Here is a 17,112-nt window from a genome sequence, read left to right as displayed (position 1 = left end):
GTCCTTTATATGTGATATCGTGTTTCATTTATTTGTTTATCTTTTTCCTACGATTTACCTGTTTCTGTTAAGTCCTTTTTCAGGTCATACTTTCCTCTTTTACACAGCGCATACTAGCTAAACTTAAAGGAGCAATGAACCTCTCAGGTGTACAGGTTTAATTTACATTACAGCATTTTATTTTAAAGCATGTTATATTGTTTTCATAGTCTGTTATACTGTTTCCCTAACATGTTATGCTCTTCTTTCAGCATGTTAGTTTTTTCTCTTTACTATACAGTGCATTATTACTTTTCTTTCACACAACATGCTTAGTTATTTTGATACACTATGCCTTAGTTTAGGATAACCTAGTGGTTAGGAGCATGTTCGAAATTAAAACAAAATCAGGAGGTGTTATTACGAGGAGTTTGGAGCAAACATCGTAGGCAGCTCGACGAGGAACAATTTCCGGGTGGATCTGCAACAACGAAACATCTTCACATCACATGAACACATTCACATCACCTATTATTATCTTTAGTTTAAATAACAACCCATAGGATCTTTTCTTTAGGCTTTTTGCACAACTCTGTTGTGTAATTATAATAAATCCTAAATAATTTGCAGGATTGAAATATCAAATAACCATCACTTCAAAGACATAAAGCCGAATATTAGGATAGTTGGGACATCACTGGGGTTTTCTCTAGATCTGTGATATCCCCTACTTTTCTTCTATTTGGATTCCTTAAATAATTGCTCATATTTTGAATCATTCCCATTTGATTTTCCCATGTCCAATCGTGAAAACCTAAACTTTGAAATCTTGAAAACAAAACCACCTGATATTAATCGAGAGTTTCTTAAATGACTCCCAATTATTTAAGATATAATTAACTATAGGGGCTTGCCTCTATAGGGAACCAGAAACCCAGATAAAATAAACCTTATCTAATCCTCGTATTAGGTAAGGGAACTTGTCGGCAAATAAGACAATTTCGCAGACCGAACGGATGTCACAAATTCTTTAGTCTAGGTGATTGAACCCCTATTACAAGTGATATTTATCCTTCGAGATAAGTGTTTTACTTGTAGTATCGTATTCACTCGTCTAAACTATTTAAAATGTGAGACCCGTTTGGTTTCACCTATTTTAAAATTAAAGTATTACTTTTTTTTTTTAAATAAAAAAGGGTCATATTGTTATTTTAATTATTTTTAAAATCACAAAATTATTAACTTTTTCAAATCATAAAGTTATTTGAAGTTATAAAGTTAAACTAAATAAAAGATTTTAAAGATAAAAAAAAAATAAAAAAAAAAAACGGCCGACAGATGTATAAGTTCGTTGTTACGTTTACCTTTCTTCTTGCTAGCTTTTTGAACCATCCATTCCTCCTCAATAACATTTGTGGCTGTTGAAATATCCGCAACAGGAAAAAAATTATCATTTACAGAAATTGTGGAGTCGTTATCTAAGGAAAGCTCGCTTTCCTTCGCAATGGATGTAGAACCAACATAGTGTGGGTCCTTTTCAGCAATAATAATCCCACCAACTTCCTCCAAAATAGGAGAAATGGGATGATCCACGTCATCAACCACATTAATAGGTAATGTATTAGCATTTCTCGCAATCACAATTTCAGTTTGAGGACTATTATGGTTCATAACATCATTACCTACAACATTAATAGGAGATGCATCGGCCTTTGGATGAGTCTTTAAGGGAACATAACCATTAACAATCGAAATGTCATTAAGTGGTGTAGGCATGTCACGGACGATTAAAATCTTTTTTAAGTTGAGGATGTAGACGATAGCAATGCGAGGGGGTGTGCCCAAACATATGATAATGAGAACAGTAAGAAAAATTGATAGAAAAGTATATAAAGAAAGAAAAAACCTTCATATAACTTTTTTGATATTGAGAATGCATATGATCAAATATAACAAGAATTAATTTTATATGCTTTAAGGTGAAAAGACCCATATTAAAGATATGTTAACATTATTAATGATATGTATGATGGAGCAATAATTAATATAAGAAGAAACAGTGTTAAGTCATAAGTTTTCTATTATAATAATTTGTATTAAATATCAATACTTATGTCTTTCTTTTATCAGTTATGGAGAGCTTACAAATGATATTCAAAAAAGGCCTAACTTCATATATAATTTTTCAAATGATCTAATTCTGATTAGTTATGCCTTTAATAAAATAAAAGAAAATTCAAAACATTTAAAAAAAAAATAGAATTTAATAAGTTTTAAAATAAAAAAAATAAAGGACAAGTATAAGGTTGTTAAAAAAAGATCAATGTTAGCAAATAGCTTGTGTTAAACTCTCTAAAAAACACATGTTCAATTTATTATTCAAGCAAATAGAACATGAATAAACTTTTGTTTGATTGTGACAGACCACAAGAACAACAATAACAAAGCCTTAATCTCACTACATGGGGTCGACTACATGAATCTTTTTTCTCCATTGTGTCCTATTTGTTTGATCGTGACAGACCCTTATAAATAAATAAATATATGACTTAAGTTTGTATATTTTATATTATTTAATTAGTTAATTAAAATTTAAATAATTAATATTTATATCAATATTTAGCTAAGGGAAAGGGAATTCTCATCCATTGGATTAAAATTTAAATCCAAAGGTCGAGATTATACTTACCTTAAATCCTATGCTTATTAAAACGTCAGATACACGTTGACACCACTCTCCCTGAAAAAACATTCACCAGTCGCAACCTCATCTCATGCAGGCTCAAATTCTCATTTCTATTAGCTCTCACCTCTCTCTTGGCTCTAGCTTGAGTCACCTACATTGCTCTCTTCATCACATCTTGTCTTACTCAAGCCCTCCAACAACCTGCTTAATGATATCGCCTATTGTCTTATAGCATTCTTGCATTCTGAAATGAAGGTGAAGCCATTTTAAACCTCTATTTTTTTGGTATGATCATCTATGGTACTTCAATAGTTAGATCAATTTCTCTTTAGAAATATTTTATCAGGGTTCGTTAATCATTTAGGGAACGTTTTTCATAATAGTCTTTTATGGCTTATTGTTATCGATATTTAGTTATGGTATTTCCTTGCTTTCTATAAAATTTAAGTTGGATAGTGAGCTAAATTATCTCATATCTATAAGTTTTAGCTTGATCATGATAAGCATGTCTTGGGCCTATGGATATGAACTAAGACTTGCCTTATACTTTGGTTTATCATATGTTTTAGATGAATATCTCATGTCTAATACTTATGATTTTGGTTATTGTTTGCATATTTATTTCACTATTTGTTTCAATTAGTTTTAGATCAAATCTGTATATTTTAGATCAATTTAGTTTATATCTGATATACATGCTTGTTTCAAGTTGTTTCATTCTTTGTTACGTTTTCAAATGTATGTCAATGTAGTCAAAGACTCGAAACTGCATATTTTTGTGTATATTTTTAGTCCATTTTTTGCAATTTTAGTTTATGTATGGCTAACATTTTTCATTAATTAAAGTGAATAGCAATTGCTTGGCTGGTGTTGATTATTAGTTCAGTAATTTTATAATCTCAGCAGTCCTACAATAGTATAATTTTTAATTATGTTCACAGTTTATGTGTGTCTATGGGTAGTTTAGGCACGTACACTTCATCACATCTTCTGTTATGCCTATCTTTTTATTTAGTTTATTGACATGCCAATGTAAATTTTCCTAACTTTGCATCATCTAGTGATCAATTACCAATAAATGCCAAACATAGGAATGATAATCTGAATATTGCTTCTCAATCTATAAAGGAAGAGCTACTTTAGACTAACAACAAAGAAGTTTAGAAAGAAGATAAAATTTATAATGTGGGAGCATATTATTGAAGCAACATCCATTTTCAAATAAGTTAAAGTTTCTCTTTTACAGTGCATATGTATGTGATAAAAATTCATAAATTTAAAGTATGCACAACATCACAATTCCTTAAATATATAAATGAAGGTGAAGAAAAAAATCACCTGCAACAAAATTGTTGATCTGCCACATAAAAGGCAGAAAATTTAAAATTAATATCTTTTGATATTGATATAGAACTCAATATCTTAATATTTTTTTATCCAAAAAATTATGATCAATGACAGATTAGAGTAACTAATTGTGAAAATGATAGTTGCATAACGTTGAGCATATTAATTATGGTTAAAAGTATTGTTTAAAGTCTTAAAAACTAATTATGAAAGAATCTATAGAAATAAAATTAAAACTTATTCCATTAAAGTATAGGAGATTGAAAAAGATAGGCCGAAAAATGCCTTACCAACATCCACAGGGTTTCACTGAATTATGATCGTTGAAACTATAATCAAAAAATGGATTTTATGTCTGACCGTTCATTTCGTAAATAATTCATGAAATTTTTAAAAGAGAATCAAATGTTTTATTGAGTTATAGCCATCACTTAGTGGCACATACAACAACGATGCTATTTTTATTTAAAATGCAGCACAACATAGGTGAATCACAAGATCTATGATAAATAATTAATTGTTAAAAATCAAATCATTATATTTAATATGTTATTTTTATTTTATATGAGTTGTTTTAAGAGGACAATCTATTTTGTACAATTATAAATTATGTTTTTGTATTCTTTGATCATGCCTTGTATTATAAATAATGTAGGAGGCTTGAAAGAATCAAGAAACCTTCAAATGTGCATAATTCTATTATCATATCACAATGCAAAGAGAAGATTAAGGGGAACTCATATAAAGTCAATATAAAAAGGGATCCAGCAATGCATCACATTTTGCTTCCAAATCATATGAAAAGTGTCAAAAGGAGACTTTTAAAAGTTATATTATGAAAAAATAGATTACCATGAAGGGATACAAGTCAATCTTAAATTATAATCAAACAATGGATTATGTGCCAGACTATTTATTTCGATAATGAGTCACGAAAAATTCAAAAGAGAATTATATATTTTTAACGAATTGAAGCCAACAAAGCATACTACGGAGATACAATTTATTATTTAAAATGCAATATATCATAGGCCTGTCACAAGATCTATGAAAAATAATTAATCGTTAAAGTTCAAATCATAAAATTTAATATTTTATTTTCAATTTATATGAGTTGTTTTAAGAGGACAATCTATATTGTACAGTTATAAATTGCGTTATTGTAATCTTTGGTCATATCTTGTATTATAGTTTCATAGGAGGCTTTAAAGAGCCAAGAGAACTTCAAATGTGCATAATTATGTCATCATCTCACATTATGCAAAGAGAAGAATACGGAGATCTCATATAAAGTCAACATAAAGAGGCATCCAGTAATGCATCATATTTTGACTTTAAATCATATGAAAAGTTACCAATTCAACCAAGGAGACTTATCAAAGTTACCAATTCAACCAAGGAGTTACATGAAACCACTCTGCATAAAACAAGGTACTGTACATGCCATTGCTTTCCACTCCAACCAGTCACCTTTTACTTGAGGAAAAATCAATTTTTAAAGGCAAAACTTGTAGGAAACTTTTAAATATGCTGTAATTTATGATCAATGATTATTGAAGATTTGAAATGAAATTGAAATGCGTTTTCTACAGTTTTATTTCTCTTGGACTTGGTAGCTGAGAGGCATCTCCTTTAATGAGAAGCTAATTTTGTGTATTTTTTCTTTTGAAAGTCTCAATTAAATTTTTGTATTTCCTTCTTTTATTTCTCCCATCTTTTATAGAGCAATTAAGCCATGTGTTCTAAGACTTTTCAAGGAAATAACGTTATATCTCAAATCGGCAATATTAGATTTTCAATAACATAGTTTTGCTTTTGTTTCTAATTCACTATCTAAAATCCAAAAAATCTCATAAACTCCAAAACTCAATTACAAACATCCGCATGTCACGTCCATATGTTTCCAAGAAGCTTCCATAATAAAATTTTACATAAATATGGAAATGTGTCAAGTCAACCAGATTAGGAATTCTAAGACTGCTTTCAATTAACTAAAATTAATTTTAAAAACACCATAAACTCCAAACATCCCTACATCTGTTTCAGAAGTTTTTAATACTAGGAGATCTTTCATTTGTAAAACTAATTTCACTAAGGTTCTGTTTGGGACAACTGCAGCTTATCCAACTTATCTAGATAAATACTTTATTCTGATAATCTGCTGATCAGCAACTTATCCAAATAAGTTGGTTGACTGTTTAGTTTGTGCATTTGAAAAACAACTGATTATGGATAAATGCTCATTCTGCCCCTGTTCTGGATAAGTTGTTTAACTGTTTGATTTGTGCGTCTTGAAAACAACTGATTTGTCGCTTTCTCAAGATAATTGACCAATCTGACGCACAACTGTTGTGCTATTTATAGCAAAACTTCACTGGTTACACATTAGATATTTCAAAACAAAACAAAAACCCCTTCATAATAGTACAAAAGAGAATATACACCTCAGTTAATAATGATTAACAGGAAACCCATAAAAAAAGTAGAAATAGCATGTTAAAAGTAAAAGCAAAATAATGACAATATTCTCTTTAAAATGTAAATGCATGTCACGAAGGACGTTGTTCGGTTGGGACATCGTCGAACCCCGAGCAACATTGTACGGTTAGGATGTTGTCGAACCCTGAGCGAAGTTCTCCGGTAAGGATACCGTCGAACGTCGACCAACATTTTATGTTTGAGATACCGTAGAGTCGACCAAACTGTTTGCCCACCTGAAGAACTTACAGTCATCCTGTCCGTTTGCCCACCGTGGACACCTGTAGAACTGTCGCCCGTAGCTATGTTACCGTCGTGAGTTGAGTAATAAGGACGGCAGTCTGCAGAGACATATCACTCGCCCGAACTTCCCTAAATACATGTTGCTTATCTGAATACAATTCTTAAAGAGAGAACATGTCAGCCATAAAATTAGATGAAATTAAAACAAATTGTTGAAATTGAAAATAAGAATCAATATTGCATAAAGAACGAAAAATCTGATCAAAAGAAAAATAACAGGTGGGAGTACGAAAAAAAACAAGCGTCAGAAAAGAAGCTTAAAAAACTAAGAAAAAACAATCACCAGAAATTTTAAAATCCAAAAATATTTTGACAAAAATGCATTAGACATAAAACAAAAAAAAATAGCAAGTGTAAGGCCTCGAGGAAGTAACTATCCAACCAACGAGTCTGTCACAACACGCAAGCAGTAGACCTTGTAAAAAATGAGTTCTTGGTCGCCTTTAACCCATGTGGGAAAGTGGGACCACTGTCCAGTGCCACATGTGCATATCACCTAAAAAGAAGATTCTTATATATCGATGCACAGCGGAGAAGAAGGGACCTTGGTTGCCTTTATTAGGACTTCACATGCAACACCAACGGGTAACCCACGACCTGTGACACATATGCATATCACCAAAAAATGTCATCCCGGTGTATCCTCATAAGCCAAAACACCAAAAAAAGGAGAGCAATTCAATTGCCTTTACAAGACTTCACATGTACCACTAAAACAACTACGAATTGGTCATTCAGAAGTACTCATGAGGTCATATGTTTCATTATTGACCTCACAAACCCACATATAGTGTGTGTGTGTGTGTGTGTGTGTGTGTGTGTCATATATATGAGGAGACCTCATGGCGAACCCTAGCTTTCTGCTACACGGATCTCTCTCGCGTTTCTATTTCCTTGCTTCGTCTTCGTCGACGTCGGTGCTCGCTTCATCGCGCTGTTGTTGTGCTTCACGTTCGTAGTGTTTATGGCGGCAGGCTCGCGTCTTCGCATCCTTCCAGACGACGAGGCAGGCCGAGTTTTAGCATTTCTTTCCAGATGACATCCTCGTCTGTCCAGGACACCTCATTCGCAGTGCTCACATTTTTTCGGCCTAGTGACAGAGTTGCTGCTCTGCTCGCTTGGTCGCGTTTGTCGCACTGCTCTGCCCACGTTTTCGCATTTCCTTTCAGACGACGTCTCCTCGCTTCCTGTCCGACAGAATCTTGTCGGCAGAGATGTCTACCCGTTCAGAGATTGAGGATATCACAGAGATGTCTACCCTTTCAGTCGACGTCTCCTCACTTACCGACGACCTCTCGATTCCTACTCGTGCTCCTCTTTCAAAATTAAAGACTGATTTTTGTATAGGTAAATCTTGCAATAATCCTCAATCTTTTCACGATGCTTTTGAAGGTGGTGGCAATTACACCTTCATAAAAAAATTGGGGAAAAAAATGAGAAACATGCTCTTATTCTCACAGAGGTTGAAACCGGTACTCTCGCATCCTCTTGGTGTTTTGCTCTAGTGGGGAAATTTATTTATGATAACCCAAAATTGAAGATCATTCGGAAAGAGTTTGAGGCTATGAAGTTATTGGACAGTTGGAATGTTGGTTTACTTGACGGTAGACACACTGATTCAGTTGTCTCGTGATGTTGATTATTCCCGCATTTTTTCTCGGAAAATTATCAAGATCGACAACCGTAATATGAAAATTCTGAAGTGGATTGTTGGTTTTGACCCAATGGCAGAGTCCCCTATCATTCTAGTTCGGATAAAATTTCCGGGGTTAAAATTGCATCTGTTCAATTTGCTCATTAGCAACTACTTACGTAAGCCTCTCAGGGTTGATAGTCCTACGCTTGCGGTCATCAGACCCTCTGTGACTTGTGTGTTAGTTGAGAGGGATATCACTTAACCTGCTCCGGATGAGGTGTGGATTGGAACCACTCACAGCGGGTATTGACAAAATGTTGAAATCGAACCACACGCTCCTTATTGCTCTCATTGTAATATATTTGGCCACAACTCTACTATTTATTATGGTTTGCATCCTCATTTAAGATCGAATATCACTAATGAACAATCACCTATTATCCCTGCTGAGAAGATGCAACCCGATCTTCCCAACACTACAGTTCCTGAAGAAAAACAACATACTACAGCTACAGATCCAGTTGTGTTTATACCACCCAATATTATTTAAGAAGACTCACTTACATGCCAAAACACACGAAAATGCTCCTTTGATCCAATAGCAGATCAGTCGGTACAACATGTCGTTGCTTCCAATGTTCAACAATCTGCATATCTCCAATACACTTTAGACCAAGATCAGGTGAGCCAATTTTTGGAAGAGGAATGACAGGTATATTCCAGGAGGAAGAAGAATGATGGAGGCTGACTCCAACTAGGGAACATATTGGATGATACATTGGTTACTACTGATAATGACAATCATCTTACCAACTTTTTAGCTTGCTCCTTCCTTAGAATCAAAGGCAGAGACAAAACCAAATTGGGTTGCTCTCTAGCCACCTAATACTTTGTATTTCAGCATTTTTAAGCTTTTTCTTTATATCTCTATTGTACTTTTTCTGTATTTTCTAGTTTTGGAACCACTTGTGGTTTTGGTGTGGACAGGGTGCCATGTTTTTTATATATATATATATAATATAACAACCCTAAACAAAACATATTAATATCATAAAATTGAAAGTTATAATGAAACTAATGAAGTAATAAGAGTACATAAAGTATGCAAAATAAAGAAGATGGGTCAATCAGCAGCCGCATAAAGCACTTGCGATACGCTCCCTCAAAGCAGTCATCTACGCTGCACCTTCGTCATCCTGGGTGAAATTTATTCGACTACATAACGTCCTTTGGAATAGACTGCCCAACCTGGAATTTAAATGCTTCAGGATGGATATACATGTCGTCAGCGTCAGTCATATTGAAGTCGTTATCAGACCGAGATGAATGTCGTCTAATGAAATAGTGGACCGTCGTCGTGGCCACCATAATATGAACCGGTTTAGGAAATGAGTACGTCGACATATCACATAGGATGACCCATTTCTTCTTCTAAACCCCAAATATTTTTTCGATCTATCCCGTGTAAGGAAGAGTAATGTTTGTTGAACATTTATTTTCTACCACAGACGACGCCACTTGATCTCTCAAAATCGGGGATGTGGTATTTGGTGCCCGAAAATGACTTTAAATATCTTCTCTGTAAGAGATATCCGACATCCATCAAATAATATTTACCTATCACAAAAGACATTGTTATGAGTTTCGATAACAAAAACTATTAAGTTAAAAAAAGTAAGACAACTTGGAGGCAGGTGAGAGAAGCGTTGTCTGCTATTCCTCGCTGCATAGGCAAAAAGACTGCTGTCATGGGCACTCCCTTCTCATCCGATCATCACAAATGTCAAGCATACGTTGAAGTCACATATCACCATCACATTTTGAGTAGGTGACCCACACCGACCAATGTACCACTTTCTCATGGCTGGGTAGTCAGGCATCCACGTACGCACAGTCAATTACCCCAATACAATTCTGTTTAGAGGTATTCAACATGTCAATCCCAACACAACAAAAACATTATGGAGTAAACATAATGCAATAACAAAACTCACATTGAAAAATGGCATGTAGCACGAGTTGTTAGCAAGTTTTTCAGAAGTTGTGCCGAATGTTAAAACTTTTGGCTTAATTATGTTTGATGCTAAGTTAACTAGTGCTCTCAGACCTTCAGAGAAGCACTTGCTTATTGTCTCTGAGGAATGTTGGAATCGCTCCATCACTCCTCTGATTGATTCGTTCTGAGATAGAATGTACAACGTAAATGCCAACACCTCCCTTGTAGTAGTTCAAGAAGAGCCTCGGAGGTCGTGGTTGATACGTAGCTCGTGAAGGAGATAAAAAAAATGGGCATGGTCTTGCAAAATATGTTGTTGAACCTTATTGAGTGTCTAACAAGCATCTCGCCCACCCATTTATCCCTTATAAAGGATGACATCAGGCACAGTGTTCGAACAAAGATGAAACAATAATATTCTAACAATAATATAGCAATCACTACAGCCATAGCTATTCCTCTGTGCGTTCTTGCTATCAATCCATCCAGGACAACTGATTAGTTAGGGTTACATGCAATGAATAAACTGTTTCGTAACATAAAATTAAAAAAAAAACATTGCCATATGTAAAAGCTTATAAACGATAAACCTTGCAAATAAACTGTTAAAATACAACAAATACTACAACCATAGCATTTTTCAGAAATCAATGTCTTAAAAATAAAGAATAAACAAACTAGATTATAAAACTGAAAGTGTAAAGCCAACACATAAGACACTCATTTCTCTATCGAGACACGTAAATATTCGACACGCATCTTGGGCTCCAGCCTCTTGAATATTTGTCTGCAGGTCAGGTCCTTGAGCAATTTAATACATTTTAAATAAAAATCCGGATCAGCCACAATTTCTGGAATCCCATCTAACAAAATCATAAAGTCATCAATTGTGGGGTCAACTGCAGGAGGATGGAGCTGAGCTGCAAACACTTCTATCAATCTATCTATTGAGCTCTTTATGAAAACATCTTTATCATTCCTCCTTTTCTCCAGCCTGGGTCTCTTTGAGTGGCAGGTTAACTCAAGCTTCCTCGAGTTTATGCTAGGACCACTCACCAGAACTCATAACCTGCTCGGGTGACAAGTCTGTTGAGATGCCAGCAAACCCCTGCTTACTTGGGTTCAACGCATGCTGACCTGTAGCGACTACCCCCCTAAACATTACATCAAGTTTATCTTCCATGTCCGGGTCAATACCGCACACCCTGAATTTTTTTGCAGTTGTTACTGCCTGCAACGTGGTAGGGATGGGGGAAGGTCTTATTAGTCACAACAAAACAAAAATCATAATGAGCTAAAATACATGTTAGTGCATCACTATTACCTCTAATTTCTCTATCCACCATTCTTCTGAAACATCAATGGTAAGCTTAATGGGATCCCAACCCAACCCAATAGAATCCCATTTCAGTTCTTTTCATAACTTCCAGTCCTTCAATTGATCTCACTTGTTCTTGAATTTTAACCTATCATAATCCATTTCAGCCACTTCCTTGAACCTCTTCGAAATGTTTTGTCAGCCGTCCATGTAAAAGTATGTGTTAGGTCTATTACCAACCTCAATCTCTTTAATGCAAATATCGAAAAAAAATGTTTGTAACTTCCTTATCCCACATTGCTGATAGATCCCCTTCTTTAAACTCCGACATGTTGAAACTAATTAAAGATTACGAAGTGCAGCGAAATATGTTAAGATATAACAAAATAAAATATTTTTAAAAACAATTATCACATCCAAATATACTCATTTAATTAAAAATATAAACAAAATAAAATGAAAATAAAAAATATAAACAATCATATGTGAATCTCTTAAAAAGACGAATAGTTTATATAATCCCTTAAATTCTCAACACTTAATGAAGAAAGTGAAGGAGTATATAATCCAATGTGCTCAAATGCTAAGCTAATAACATAAAATGAGAATGAATTGTATGAGTTTTAATGAAAAAAAAACCGATAATACTTGAAACTTCATGACCAAGCATTCTTACTTATCAGTAAAAAACAAATAATAGAGAAGCTATAAGCTTTCCTTGACCACAATCTTCAACCATTCACCAAAATCCAAACCGAATGAACCAACCATTGACCAACCACTCCAAACCAAATTAACCATTGAAAAGAACCACTTTCTCATGGCATGAAGCTTGCCAGAACAAAAAAATATATATATGCAAAAGAAAGGAGACTTGTAAGATTCATAGGATAAACAAGCTCCACAAAAATTTTTGTATACCCAAAACCTTCCCTAAGAGGGGAATAAGAATAAATTCTCACTTATGATGATTCGACATTCACCAACCAACAAAATAACAATAGATTATTCATTATAAAAGAAAGTATCGAGCCCTTTCAGTCAAAAGAACTTTTCAATACACATGCCATTTATACATTACAATATTACCTCTTCCTTCCCTTCTAGTAAATTATTAAAACAAATCATACCATTACAATAATCCATATCCAAACTTTTAGCTCTATGTTTAGCCTTGTGAACAGTAGTGCAAAGTTTACCAAATGTCTCCCAGTTCCATTTTATAACGTTAAGAGCCACACTTTTCTGTAATTGTCACAATCTATACCCAACATTTCCATAATAACCAGTTTTCCAGTTATCAATCACAATTTGCTCAATCACAATTTGCTTGAAAAAAGAGTGTAAAATGCACATATTAAGAAGTTTGAAATGATACGAATGGGGTTATTTTTCTAATATTCAAACCATGCAAAAGGGAAGCATGATTGAAACCAGTAATTGTCAAATTCTTAGGAAATTTGTCCACCCCATGATTGTTTGGAAAAAAACCTATCAAATCTTTCAAACCCGTTACCTCCAGCATAAGTACAAGGATTACCTTAAATCCCAAATTGAACAAACCAACTATAAACAATGCTTTAATGAATTAAGTAACCAATTTCATATTAGGAGGCCTCCCTCCATTTCTTTCACCAACAGAAGTAATCATGTTAAAATCTGCTCCAACCAACCATGGATCACAAATACCAAAACTAAGCAAAATCAATTGATTCGAAAGTTTCATTTTTTCAAGTTTATCACAACCTGCATAAACAAAAAAGTAAAACATCTATGACATATTTCAAACCTCTAGTTATCCTAGAGGAAGGTAAAACATCATTCCATTCTCCACTAACAGGTAAAAAATATCAAATACTTGCGGCTTAGCTGATAGGAATGCAAGTGAGAACACAGAGTTTTGAACTAATATAAAAAGTCCCTAAACAAATATGCCAACATATTCACAGTGAAGCTGCTACAGTAGTATTTTAACAGCTGCAAAAAAAAGGAATATACCACTTTCAAGTTATTGAACAGCTCATGCTAAACCAATTAAGAAAACCAACTTTGAGCACTCAAATAAAACCATTTCTATATCTATCTCCATTCCATTTGAGAAATAGCATTCAAATCAAACCATTTCCAAGGGTGATTAGCTTATACCCAATGGTCTAAAAGAAATAGCATTCTAAAGATTAGAGCAAGCTCTGTTTCCCACATTCTGATAAGTTTTAAGTCCTCTCAAGAGGCAAGACTGCTTTCATATAGAAAACCAAGTGAGGAGAAAGCCTACTATTGCTAAAGGCTGCAACATTTACAATGAGAACGCCTTGGAGATTTCCCTCCCTACATTTCTTGTCATGTTCATCTCTAAACCTTACGAAGAGGAAAAATAACATCCAAGCATCACCTATACAAAACCACAGATGGAATGGAAGCCAAATTAGAAAACCAAATTTCCATAAATCCGAAGCCGCGGAGGGCGATCCAGTGCAACGAAAAGAAAATTTTGCACAGATCAGGCCCCAAAGATGAATGACATTCACCTAACAGGGCTTCAAATAATTCCCACAAAATGTATGGAAGCCGCACCACATATAACCAAAATCTCCTTTATACCAAAAACATGGCTTCAAGCACACAACACCAAAACCACAGTGCTGGCATCAATTTTTGGATGTCATAAGTATAGGGTATCCACCTGTGATCGGCAAAAATTTGTTATCGCGCGTCATGCACGAATTTGACTCAAATTGACCTGAGCATCAGTGAGCTTGTTCAGATTGCCCCGAACGACGAAACGGACCACACGAGTGAGTTTTGAACGTCGATTCCATTTGGAAAAGGCGCCCGTTGCACCACAATTTCGCATCTGGGCTTAAAATATGCATATTATCATTTTTTTGTCCGATCAACGAAAAAGTGGTCCAGATGACCCCGAATGACTCCAAACGACGAAACAGACCACGCGAGTGCGTCAAGAATGTCGATTTTACCTGCGGGGGATGTTCACTTCGTTACAGCTTCGCGGGTGGGGTAAAAATGTGTGAATTATCGTTTTGGGCACGATAGTCGAAAAAGTGGCCCAAACGACCCCAAACGATGAAACAGATCACACCAGTGCGTCCGGAACGTCGATTATACCTAGGGGAGAAGTTCATTTCGCTGCGATAACGTATTCGGCAAAAAAGATGCGGAGAGATAATAATAACAATAATACTATTATTATTATTATAAAAAAATATATTATCCTTTTAAAACCTACGCAACTCTCTCTCTCCCCACTCTCCCGCTTCGTCTGCCCGATCCGGCGTCCCTGTTCGCGAAATGAGCTCCCCCTTCGCCTCTCGCTCTCCCTCCAACCGGCAAGCCTCGCCGGAGGACGCTGACTGCCGACCTCTCCTTCCTTATGGACGCCGGCAGCTCCTCCTTCGACCCGAAAATTTCCTTCACGTGCCCTAGTCCGCCGTCCCTCAGTCTCGGCCTTCCTCTCTCGCCGGCGACACTTCGTCAGCCCTATTCAGCGCCGGCAACCAGATCCAGCCAACCTGAGCCCCTTCCTGCACAAAGATCCGACCTTCTCGTCGCCTTCTTTTTTCTCTCGGTTGGCCGAGCTTCGACCTCCTGCCTCGTCGCCGATGTACCGCCGACACTCCTTGCAGCAGATAGAGATACAAAACTCCCATTTTTCTTCTCTGTTCTGAATTACTCATATCCAAAACTTGGGAGGCAGAAAGAAAGAGGTAGATCCAATTTAAACCTTGCTCTAAATCCTCTTATATGCCGTAATTTTGATTCATATATATAAAATCATTTCACATTAATGCTTTAATTTATAGAATTTCAAGGCATTGAGGATTAAGCTAAATCAAAATTATTCTTTTGTGGGTTTGTCCCACTTTGATTAAGCAAATGTAGATCCTTTGTGATTTGCAAATAAACACGTGCGAATCTTTTGTTATTTAAAAAATAAAAAAAAAACACATGAAAATTATGCTAACGACTTGTTCTGATAACTTTTATTGTTGGGGAAGAGTGTAGGCGAGCTCATTGCATCAAATCCTCATGCAAATTTATGTGATTCCTTGCGTGATAACTTTGGGCATGCTTAGTCCCGAGCGATCTTCTCGAAGGTATGCTTTGTTTATATGTTTATAGGCCAAAATTATTTTTTTTTATTTTTTTTTGTACCGTGCATACCTCATTGATTCCTCTCAATGCCCTCAATGGGTATTTCTGTTGATCTATGCACATTCTGCGAGACACACTGGAACGTGGATCGGACGTCGACGACTTGGAGCAAGTAAAGAGAACGCGCCTGCAACCTTCACGGTGGTGAGATCCCCTAAACTCCTAGCTAGCCCTAAGTTTAGTGGTGTCTAGGCATGTGGGTTCGATCGCCCACACGGGGTGCGTGCGCCGGCATGGGTCGGCGCAACGACGTGCTTGCGTGATGGATCGTCGATTTCCTAGAGCTAGCCTTTAGGTTAGGACTTCCTATGCGTAACCAAACGCCCTCCATAGAGCCGAGTGTCTACCATTTGTTGTGAGCCTTAGCACAAGTCCCGATGGGTTGGAGTCTCTCACTCCCCTTGCTTTGGGTTTTCCCTTGCTTTGGGTTTCCCCAGCTTTACTTGGAGAAGCTAGGGGGTCGGACTTGGCAAAGCGAGAGAAGCTTCGTAGCTGGCTCATTTTGCAAAGTCTGAAGGAGTTCGCGAAATGGTAAAAGCTTTGTAGCTAGCATATTTCGCGACTCCGTGGAGAGTTTTCCCTTCGGAGATCTGTGGAGAAAACTCCCTACATTCCCCCACCAAGACAAGAGGCGGCGGTGCCGCATTTCCAAGGGTCTAAACCTTAGGTTTCCTAGGTGAGGTCGTTAGAACGAGCATGACTCGCTATCATATGTGGTCATTTGCACCTCATTGTTTGCATATGTGTGTCTTGCATAGTTACATAGTGTGTGTAATATATCACACCTGCACTTGCACCTTTCACCTTGCACTTGCAACACTTGCACTTGCACTTGCATCTGCACCGACACCACTTGTGCCTCGATCGGTTATCCCGAACCGGTCACATCACTTGTGCTTTAGTCGACTACCCCGGTCCGGTTGGCACAATACTTTGGTTTGACCGAATGCTCCATCCCGATCGATCTACCACTTGCTCCCTTGCATGTTGTGTATGTGCATGTACATGTTTGTTTGCATGATCGATATCATCTACTTGAGTTGTATTCCTTCGGGTCACTGCGTTATCGGCATACCCTCTTTTCGGGCCCCTGTCGCTACGACATGCCTACCTTTGGGTCACTGTCTTATCGGTATACCCTCTTTTCGGGCCACTGCCGTCACGGCATGCCGACATTCGGGGCACCGCGTTATCGG

At 36.2% G+C, this 17,112-nt stretch overlaps 1 protein-coding gene across 5 annotated transcripts in view; it reads right to left on the bottom strand.

The window, feature by feature from the left end:
- LOC110034119 (omega-6 fatty acid desaturase, chloroplastic) overlaps window positions 1–17,112 on the bottom strand; it is a 45,045-nt gene that overhangs the window by 18,342 nt on the left and 9,591 nt on the right. Inside the window, exon 1 of one of the 5 annotated variants that reach the window (XM_020738395.1) lies at window positions 1,344–1,537. The exons of the other annotated variants lie outside the window; for them this stretch is intronic. Coding sequence (XP_020594054.1) covers window positions 1,344–1,371 — 28 coding nt within the window. The 5' untranslated portion in view covers window positions 1,372–1,537. Of the gene's footprint in view, window positions 1–1,343; window positions 1,538–17,112 lie in introns of those variants that run through there. 5 annotated transcript variants of the gene reach the window in all.

Source organism: Phalaenopsis equestris, unplaced genomic scaffold (assembly GCF_001263595.1).
Source record: "Phalaenopsis equestris unplaced genomic scaffold, ASM126359v1 Scaffold001349, whole genome shotgun sequence".
Classification (NCBI taxonomy): domain Eukaryota; kingdom Viridiplantae; phylum Streptophyta; class Magnoliopsida; order Asparagales; family Orchidaceae; genus Phalaenopsis; species Phalaenopsis equestris.
The sequence above is the reverse complement of the archived record's forward strand: the minus strand, read 5'-3'. Positions and strand labels throughout refer to the sequence as shown.